The 10,904-nt window shown below is 38.6% G+C and overlaps 1 protein-coding gene across 1 annotated transcript; it reads right to left on the reverse strand.

Moving 5' to 3' along the window:
• Window positions 1-3,710: 3,710 nt before the first annotated feature.
• On the reverse strand, window positions 3,711-6,769 carry DDIT4L (DNA damage inducible transcript 4 like). The gene is made up of 2 exons (XM_015828291.1): window positions 6,592-6,769; window positions 3,711-5,125 (listed from the first exon to the last, which is right to left on the reverse strand). Exons 1-2 carry the CDS (start codon window positions 6,680-6,682, stop codon window positions 4,641-4,643), a joined length of 576 nt encoding a protein of 191 aa, XP_015683777.1. The 5' UTR covers window positions 6,683-6,769; the 3' UTR covers window positions 3,711-4,640.
• Between the last annotated feature and the right edge of the window lie 4,135 nt (window positions 6,770-10,904).

Below are 10,904 nucleotides of genomic sequence, written 5' to 3' on the forward strand. Positions count from 1 at the left end.
GCTAAAATGAGGAAGTTAACGAAGTCAGCAGAATTGCAGAAACTCTTTCATGTACTGAAAACAGGTGTGTAGTGCAAGATTCAGGTTGCTGCAATCCTTTTACATGGAAAGATGTATTTCCAGGGAATAAAGCATACTGGCAGGGGAATTCTGGGAATTGCAGTTCACACATCTTAAAATGTCTAATGTTGAGAAACACTGGAATAGAGCTTGGAAGATGAAGCCGATGACTTGAAAGAAACTGCTCAAAGTTCTTACAGACTCCTTTATGACTTTTCATTCCATACCAAGTTTTGCAGTCATAAAACTTAGAATGCAATCTGGGTCTGATGAAATAGCAATATCTGTAAACATCTCACTGCTTTCCACAGGAGGATCAAATGCAGTCTGGAATTGCTTCATTTGGAGTAGATTCTACCCTGGCTAAATAATAGACTGGCCAGATTTATTTTGTTACTTGCTGACTTCAGCAAGAGCAAGATTGGCACAGAAACTCTGCAAGTAAGTAAGTAAGTAAGTAAGCAAACAAACAAACAATAAACTGGAAAAGTAATGAAAAACAACCACTGCCCATGTCGTGAGTCTTCTAAAGTTGCCAGTGATGCCCACAAAAGCAGCATTCATTAAGTGCCTGCAGCACATGAATTACTTGGAAAGTTCTTTTAATAATCAGCCAGAAAAGGCCACCCAGTAAACGCAACAGTTTTGTTCTCAAGCACAACTGCATCCTTAGAGGCTTGGAGAGCATTCAGCCTCCTTAGAACCAATGGCAGAGAAATTTAGCAGCAATATTCATTTGGATGAGGCAGTCTGGATGTTAAATCTGGTAGTATCCAAAGGAAGGATGCACAAGTTTATTTTTTTCCCCCAGTTCAACAAGCCTTCATTTGGGAAAACCCCTTTGCCTATCCTTCTCTTCCTTTCTGCGTTTATTGACAAAAAATAATGTTTTCCAACATTCCTTTATTTATTGTTTTGTATTTTTCATTCTTTTAATAGCAGGTGGCAGGGCAGCTAATGACCAAATGTGAGAGAATGCAATATAATTGACAAAATAACATAATAGGCAGTAACGGTCAGCATAAACAAGAAAGATATGTATTTCTGTAATACACACACACACACACACAGAGTACAGCATAGTCCAGGCCTCTGCTTCAGCTCTTCCAGGTTGCACAGCTAATAAGAATTCTACCTTGTTCTGGATATATTTTCAATAAAAAAAGAGGAGCCATTGTAACAATTAATCATACACCAGTTGTTGAATCTCACCCTCTCAGCACTCTGCAGCACTGAATGATAGATGGAAATGTTTACTATATTCCCCTTTGGACTCAAGAGAGATAGGAGTGGATTTTTTGCCAGCATTCTGTAAGGATTTGGCTTAATTCCAAAGTGCACAAAGGGAAAAAAGGGGAAAAAAAGCTCAAACTTCCTTTATGTATTGCTCGTTTTTTACTACATTCTCACGCCAATTAATTTCTGTTGAAGGAAAGAAATTAATGCCAAACCAAGATTTATTAAACATCATTTTGGAAGTTCAGGGAATTCAAAAAGACTGGTAAATAATTATAGATCTTCAAAACTTAAGATGTAGTTTTTCTTCCAACAAATTCCTGCACTTCATTCTGATGCTCAAGCAACGAGTGCTGTTAGTTATGAAGCCAAAATGGAAACACCTATTCAAAGAATTTAATGATGATGTCAAAATGTTTGAGAGAATGTTAAGTTTTGAAGATGGGCAAAATGAGAATGTTTAATAGTTAACATATGCTGGGAACTTTTTCTCTCTTAATGATGTCACAAATCACTAATACTTAAATTGAATATTTGTGGGGGGTTTAAAATTTATCCCCAAACTTACTTTAAAATGTTGCCACTCCAGAAAAAATTCAAGGGATGAGGGTCATTTGTAATTCAAGTGTTTTGTTTTTTGCAAAGCATAATTCATAGATTAAGAGACATGTGGACTCAACCCAATTTATGGGAATAGCTGCTAGCATAGTTTGAACTAACATCATATTTTAAAGTCATTCTAATACTTCTGTTCTTCAAAGAAGTTTTCTATACTTTGTCAATGGGATTTTTGTACCGAGTCCGACCATAGTCTAACATTTTACATACAGGATCAGGTACTAATGGATGAATGACTCACTACCAATTTATGTGAAAATTGCCTCATATGGAATCTATTGCATTCCGTAGAAAAGTAGTGCTGCATTTATATGATGCTTTTATGAAAAGTACCAGATACGTATCATTATGCTTTCAATACTAACCTGAGTGCTGGGAATTAAAATACATTTCTTTATTTATAGATAGACTTACATAAGTATCACATTTAAGAACAATATTAAGATAGTAGTAAGAAAAAACATTTCCTAACTCCACAACAACAAGGGAGCCCGAATCAGTGCAATTCAGAACATATGTACAAATTTATGAAGCGGTGATAATAACATCAGAAATTTTAAAACTCTGCACTTCTAATGTTACAAAAGCAGATTTTTGCTGCCACAACTGTCATTTTTATTGCTCCTCGCATCTCTCTATCTGTCTCCTGAATCTGCTAAAGAAGGTCTCCTAATCTTGAATCCATGCTGTAGATGGGCTATAACCTAGTTTATAAAGGCCAAGACAACATAATCTCAGTTGACTGGCAGAGAGAAGTGCACAACTTTCAAGTTTAAAGTCAGCTAACTATAATTCATAGTCTTCTGCAACTTAACAGGCATCCCTTCCCCCAAACACCTGCATTAGACTACATGTTTTTATCCCTCACATATTAAATTCAACATTTAACAATGGCATTTTCTTCTTTCTCCCCTCATTTCTTGCTGCTTGTACAATTTAGAGTCTGATCCCCACTGAGTTATTCTGGGGAAAAAAAGATACTTTTTGTTTCTTTTAGAATGGACATATAATATTATTTATTTCTTACAACCCATGAAAACTTAATCCTAGAAAATACATTATTCTAATTCCTAGGAAGCATGGATCTCATCTTTTCCATGCTTAGAAATTTTTCTAATAGATCAATAGTAGGTATTAAATTTCTATATTTATTGTCATGAAGAGAAGATAGCTGGGGATCTAGATCAGCCTTCTCCAAGATAGTGGTCTCCAGAAATAATGTGGCTGTAGTTCTCATAATTCATAGTCAACAGGACAAAAAGCTTGAAATTCTGGAAATTGTGGTCCCTGTCTATCTAAATGGCACCAGTTTGAGAAGGATGATTTCCAACTTTGCACTGTCTTAAAAAGAAACAAGATTTGGGACTTGTTCCCAATCCTGCTGAAGTGAGAACATCTATATATATGTATGACTATGCTAAGAACTATACAGTTTACTTCTTGGATTATGGATGTCTACAGTGTATATGTGTATCTAGAAGAAAGCTGGATACCCAAACCTTTATCTTCTTACCTTTATCTTTTCCATAGCTCAACCAAAAATCACTGAAGAAAAGGAGTGATGAATATTTCATCGATTCTTTGCAGGAATCAGTTTAATAAGAGCTTCAAAGTTTATACTGAAGCAATGGCTTCTGACATCATCTACAACTATCAACTGGACGTGTGGTTCTAGATCAGGGGTGTCAAACTCGCCATGTGACGTGACGTATCATGACTTTTCCCCCATTGCCGGAGCTGGGGTGGGTGCGGTTTTGGCATGACACATCTGGCCCGTGGGCCGGCAGTTTGACACCCCTGTTCTAGATTATTGCTCTTCATTTACAATTGAGAAAAAAATCCAGACTGCTTTTACCTCCCAAATTGGCCACGCTATTTAAAATATATCATGACAATAAATATGCTAATAAATTGACTACAAAGCAACACAAACTGTTCAGTGCCAAATGTACACGAAGTGTTTTGTAGACTTCAGTATTACTGTATAAAATTGAGGGTAAAACTCTAATGCAATGATTATTTGGGTAAGCTTGCTTCCTGCAAATCTTTTAGCACAGAAGGCAAGTCAATCATGACAGGTAAGATGACTTTCTTCAAGCTGGCACTCCTTACAAATATGTTAAGACTAAAATTTCTAGCCTTTGGCCATGCTGGGTAGGCGTGCCGATAGCTGTAGAAGCAATACATCAAGAAGACACCAGGTTGCAGGAAGCCTGGGTAAGGCTTCTGAATGTTATAGAGGAATTATGACAAATGTTGTTAGTTAAGAAGATGACCTTGAAGAAAAAGCAACAATAGCTTCAAAAGTTCTCATAAGTATCTTATGTCATGTCTCTTTTATTTGATACTACCAATGCAGCTATGAGAAGCATTTTGGAATCATCATTCTTGCCTCTTTGATCTATTTAGTTCTAGAGACCAATTTGTTTCCTGAAAGCTTATGAGCAATTTGGATTGAAAACAATGTAAATCATAAAATAAAACATTAAAAATAAATATCAAAGAATGCCAAACCATTTAGTTCAACTGCTAGCAATAAGTAGCAATCAGGATGGCTATTGGGTTTGCCATATCTTTGCTAACCAAGGAATGTTTCAAGTATCAAGGAGCTGCACTCCTTATTTTACATAGCACCAAATGGTTTCGAGACCATCGATGGGTATTGTGCAAATATCCCTCCTATTTCTAAGGGATTTCAGCTCAGCTCTCTTTAACTAGTACATTTGTCAGCATTCTTCAACCACGGTCCCAATCAAGGAATATAATTTTTTCTTAATTAGACGAAACCCAGGGCTCAAGATCAGAGTCTGTTTATAGCTAGAAGTAAAACAAACTCTGGGGAATAAACTCCTGAAGCTAGGCCATGAACAATTGTCTTGCTTGAACACCAGTGTCAGTTCAAAAGTAGGAATGACGCTGGGGTCACAAACAATCTTATCCAGCCTTTTACATACATTTCCAGTTTCCAAGTTGACATGAATAATGCAGCCCCGCAAGCCACAAGGCTCCGTAGAAGAGAGACGCAAGACATCTTGAGCTATCCTTCGAGTTAGTTTCTCAGGGACTAAAACCCTTGAGCAATGCAGTCTAGTCTGTTTTGATTTAGAGAGGCAGTTCTCCAGCATTCTAATTAGATTCTGGCACGTTTGTTCCTCAAACACCATCTCATTAAAGTTGGGTTCAGGCACTGCAAAATCCCAATAGTCAAAGTCTGCAAAGGAAAAGTGAAAATTAGAACAGACTCTCCCTACTATCAAGAAACTAGCCACCCATCACTTCTAGCATCCAACAATTGTATTTAAGTTCATTGTGAGTATCATACGCACAAACATACCATTACAAACAGCTGTGGGTCATCAGACTAAAGCCAGATCTGATGCCACTAGAAAGGACAGACAACTTGCCAGATGGAACAGAAAATGTGAAAAAAAATACACACACAGCACAATAGACTCATAAAAAATAGGAGATCCAGCTATGTTTTTCTAAAGATTACAATTCTGGCAGGCTGTCAAGAACAGAGTCAAGTTGTTCCACACTGCATGCCAAAAAAGAATCAACTTGTTTACTTTGCTAAATTAAGAGAGTCCTGGACATAGATGCATCCCTCAATTGAAATTGATAGAGAAAATGAAGCAGTTTTCACACATTGTTCACACTTCAGAGAAACATCAGTGAGTTCATGTCTTAATGGTTAATTCTAAGCAAACATCTTTAGGTCTTGCTACATATCCTTTAAGCTTCAGTTTTGCAGAAACTAGTAATGCATTCAATTTACTTATATTTTGTTAATTTTGTTAACTAATTATTGCTGCCATTTTTTTTTAAAAAAAGACTATATTCCCATAGAAAAGAAAAAGTTTCATTATTTATAACGGAATTATATTTAAATAGCTAGGTTCTGATCCTCCAGCTGGCTTGCGTGCCAATGAAGCATCAAATCTACAATATTTGTCCAGTTTCTAATTAAGACTAAAAATTCTGGAGTACATCAATATGCTTCTGAAATGCTAAGGCTTAGCACTGCCTATTCCTTCTTTCAGCAAAACTTGAAAATATTTATATTTCTAGCCTAATGCAAGTTTGGGCTGTTTATTCTCCATTATTTTTTATGATGCAAATCATGTTGATAAACTATGCTGAGACTTCTAAATTGGGTAGAAAGTGTAAAAGTTATACCTCAACCTCTTAATCCACGAATCAAGTACAATTTTCAATATTAGGCTGTTTAAATTTACTCTATCCAAAAAGTGTATGGAATTTTGCAGATAACTTTTAAGCCAAGTTCCACTGTGTGCTTTTATTTTTCTGTCTACAAAAGATGGGTAGCTACAAAGACTGCATTAGAGAAAATATTCAAAACTGTCTCCACTAAATATAGTACGAGGCTACACCTCGTGTTTTCACAGAATAATATTATATGTAGCAATCCTGGGCCAAGGGCACATTGGCGCTTGCATGGCACCAAGAGATAGGACTTCCCAAAGTAGTGGGTGCGCTCAGATGAAAATTTAACATTGTATTTTATTAAAAGGCATTATTTGTCAATGATCTTTGAAAGTCTTCAGAGGCTAAATGTGGCCTCATGGTATCAGATGGAGCACTTCTAGTTTACTAGAATCTGGATTGCTTCCTGTTCACACGTGGCCACAATCCCAGTCATCCTATCTTACTTACCAGAGAAGGATGCCTGCTGAAATCGCTGCTGTATCAGTTCAGAATTTTTATTATTTAAGCTGTTGGTTGCAACCATTCTGAAGAAGTGCATTCACCATCAAGTCCGTGGTGCACCTTACAATTCTGACTACTGTGTGAGGAAGCAAATCCAATTGACTGAGAGATTGTTAGAAGATAAGGCAGGTGAACAGGAAAATAAGGGCCATTGTCCAGAGATCTAAGCCAACCCTGCAACTTTCTTGGCAAGGAAATCGACATGCTCAATTATAACATGTTTTTCAAATCCCCCAATCTATCCAAAAAGCTCCGAAATTATCTGGCAGTCTCTCTCTCTATCCCCCTCCCCAAGGAAGAAAAAATCCAGAGCAAATACTGCTTTTTCAAGATCAAAGAGGGTCAACTAGTGGCTGACACCTGCTCAGCCACAGACCACTCCTAGGAGTAAATTCCACCAGCTTTTATAAGGGCTACTCCTTGGTAAATGAATTACACCCCATGGATCTTGTGTCAAGGGAAATACTGTTTTAAGTCCATTCACAAACACATTTTAACGTTTCATTAGAACAAACTGCATTCTAACACGTCTTTGAGTTTAAATACAAAAAAAAAAAAACTTAAAAGGAAATGGAAAAATGGTTATTCAAGTTAAGCATTCGTTTATTAATACAATCTCCAGCACAGCTCTTACCTGCGAAAAGTAAAGGAGGGAAACTTTGTTAGAACAGGGACTGCAGTGTCATCAGAAAGCACTTATTGAATAGAGAAAGGAAAAGAAAGAGAGAGAGAGAGAGAGAAATTATAGATGCGAACTTATAGCCACCAATGAACCTCCCGTCCTTTTTAAATGCCAGCTTAGACATTTATAGACTGTAACCCGCCCGCTCTCCCTCCGCCGCCGCGAAGCCCCGCCCTATTCGCCCAAGGTCCTGGTGGCCACCCCCGATTTGGCAGTCCAGCTCTCTTCTCATTGGTCGCTGCTCTTTTAGGGGCGGGCAGTATCCCGCAGAACGAGGGATTTGAATCTGAAAGAGGAGAAGCCCGAGGGAGGAGGGGACGAGCGGTGACTTGGTTGGATAACGGGAGCGGCAGAAGAAGAAGCAGAGGTTGGGGAAAGAGGCATTGAAGTCACCTGATTCACTTCTGCGGGAGCGTTTTGACCCGCGCGCTGCGCTTGGAGCTGCTTCTTTGCTCTTTTACCGCGTCCTTGAAATGGCTGGGGAAGTTTGGGTGGGCGGCTGCAGGGCTCCTAGATTCACGGGGTCCAAGTCCCGAAGCGATAAACTTCTGGGGTCTGAAAGGGAGAGGGGTGGGTCCTCCGGTCCCCGTCCCATACGGGAGGGAGATGATGCTTTTCTTCTTCTTCTTCTTCTTCTTCTTCTTCTTCTTCTTCTTCTTCTTCTTCTTCTTCTTCTTCTTCTTCTTCTTCTTCTTCTTCTTCTTCTTCTTCTTCTTCTTCTTCTTCTTCTTCTTCTTCTTCTTCTTCTTCTTCTTCTTCTTCTTCTTCTTCTTCTTCTTCTTCTTCTTCTTCTTCTTCTTCTTCTTCTTCCAGAATTAATTAGTAAGGGTGGATAGAGAGCTAATCGCAGCTGAGCACAAAGAATAAATTAGCCAATAGAAGAGAATGTCTGTAGTTCAGGATTGGGACTGTGGACACTCCTTGGTGTTCTCCGAGCTTGGTTGTTTGTTTGCAGACGTTACCTACTCTGGTAACGAAAGTCTGCAAGCAAACGATCGGAGTCAGAGAGAGCACCAAGGACTCCACAGAATGAAAGAGGTTGCTGCTGATAGAGCTGACCCAGAGCGCGTTTTCAAGGTGCACCGTTTCGGTTTTTGAGCTGGAAGAAAAGCTGAGGGACATTTTGAACAATGCCAGTTGCAAGGATGTCCAACCTGGCATGTATCGTGCATTCCAGACGTGATCAAATCACTTTTCTAGATGACATTTTGGCGTTTGCCACCAGACTTACTCTCTAATTATAACCAAAGTGGCAGCACGTATGTCCTTAGAGTAGTATTAAGTCCTACTAGCAGTGTGCTAAAAACGAGACTGTGTCAAAGGGGGGGAAAAGGATCCAGTGGCTTCTCCCAGATCTGAAATTGCTGTGCAAGCAGAAAGTCTGCACATGCTGCTGTGTCAAATGTCCTGGAGAAGTTGTGTTTTAGCCCATCTGCACTGCTTCAAAACTGCTGATTGAGAAAAATTATGTTAGAGAAACTTCTTCACTCTTTCTGGTTTATAAGCTGACTTATTTATTTTCTTTAATCAACTTGTAACCCTGCTTATCTCACAACAGAGACTTTGGATCACTAATACAGCATTAAAAACTCAGATTCAACTACTTAGAATAATAAACATGCAAAAAGACAAAAGAGGACAACAGTTGTCTGCAAATGGCATCTCAGTCTCCTGGGTTCAATTAACCTCTCGATGCCCATACCTGGGAAAACAGTCATGTTTTAAAGCTTTGCACAATTCTAAAACCCAGGTGCGTGCAAAAAGAAAAAAAAAACCCACTAGAGGTAGATCAGATAAGGAAACCAAAGTTAGGCATGCTAATACCACTTACAATATTAAAAATCTTTAATCTCCCCATTCTCTCCCTTTATTTTCTAGAGAACTAAGAGAGGTCAAGTCTGAGATGTTTTCTCAAATTACATGTCTGCCTCAGACTCAAATAGGTTTTATATGATCCTTATCTTGGTTACCACGAAGGCCTTTATAGGTGACAACCAGCATCTTGAATTACACCTGGAAGCACACTGGCAACCCGTACAGTTTTCAGAGCAAAGGTGCAACATGGGTGTATCAAGGTGTACTTGAATGTTCTTCCATAGCAGAACATTAGAGCACATTGCAGTAATATATTGGAGCTAACCAAGGCAGGACTGGCCTTGAAAAGTGCCTCTGGTTTCAGGAGAGGATGCACAAAATGAAGGCATGCAAAAGTTCTCCTAGTTGCCACCAGCTCTTGTTCCTTTTCTCCTCCACCACAAGCATTAAAATCTCATGTCCTGCTGTGGATGTAATTGCTAGGTGTGTTATTTTTGTTGTGATTATGGACTGGATATATATTTGCAAAGGCATCTGTCAACCACTGATTGATATCCCTAACCCATTTAGTAGGGGGGGGGAGGAAATAATTGAACGTAATCAATTGATGTGCGGGCTTTTTTGCACATGGAAAAAGAACAAGAGCTGCTGCCTGTCCATCATCATCATAAATAATAGCATGTGTTGTTTAGTGTTGGCTCAACCTACAGAACACAGAATAACAGACCTGGAAGAGATATTGGAAGTTTTCTAATCCAGCTCCCTGCAGGACAGCCCACAGCACTGTAGACAAATTGCTGTCCAATCTCTTTTTTAAAAACCTCTAGAGATTGAGCTCTAGAGCACTGGGCCTTCTGGAGGCTAGCTATTCCAATGATTAATTGTTCTCACTGTTAGGAAATTTCTCCTTAGTTCTAGGTTGGAGTTTCTTTGATAAATTTCCATGTTGCATTAACATGTTGCATTAATCTTGCATTGAGAGACTAACCTCATGCATTTAAGTTGCTGCACTATATAGACATAACCTGTCAGTTCAGCAAATATTCAAAACTGAATTGATTTGGAAAATAGTGGCTAGGTTAATTGTTCTTATGGTAAATTCAATTGACTATGGAGAAGTATGAGTCCAATCAAAGAGGCTATACCGTTTTTTAGATGCCTGCATTTCCCATAATTCCCTGTCAATTTCCAGATAAATAATTCCCAGTTAAACATTGCCCATGTAGCTGGGAATCTGGGAGTTTTAGTCCAACCATTTGGAAAGAACCAGATTGGGAGAGCTGAACAAAAGCACAAGAGTTGAGGTTACAAATCTCTGAACTATTGTCATTGAATTTATCATTGATGGATGCAGTCCAAACCATTTCCATGGGGCTTCCAAATTCCCAGAGTCCCAGTATCTCCCAAACTTCCATATGTTGGCTTATGATACTAGTGTATAAACTTGATTTGAGTTGTGTAAAATGACTTCCTGGATCTGCTCTCTCCCCCAGACGAATCATTTGTATAAATCTACAGTAGATGAGGAAGGACGCCAGTAACTGTCATCTTGGATAGGACCCAACCAGCTTTGTGGTTTGAGTTCAAGAAAAAATAATTTTAAGAATCTGTGAAAACTGACTGAAATTGGAGCTCTGTTATGACGTCCTCTACAAGGTTTGCAGAATTGAAAGGAAAAAGTCAGTACAGATGAGCATTAACCATTCCTATTACAACTGCACTGAAAAAAGTGACTTATGACCATTTTTCACACTTATGACCA

Source organism: Protobothrops mucrosquamatus, unplaced genomic scaffold, assembly GCF_001527695.2.
Source record: "Protobothrops mucrosquamatus isolate PMUCROS unplaced genomic scaffold, P.Mucros_1.0 scaffold_224, whole genome shotgun sequence".
Lineage (NCBI taxonomy): Eukaryota > Metazoa > Chordata > Lepidosauria > Squamata > Viperidae > Protobothrops > Protobothrops mucrosquamatus.

Excerpts from the sequence above, each read along its gene's own strand:
- DDIT4L (XM_015828291.1), bottom strand. The coding sequence starts at position 6,682 with ATGCACTTCTTCAGAATGGTTGCAACCAACAGCTTAAATAATAAAAAT. Across the intron at positions 5,126-6,591 it reads TCAGCAGGCATCCTTCTCTG|ACTTTGACTATTGGGATTTT; the intron begins GTAAGTAAGATA and ends TTTCCTTTGCAG.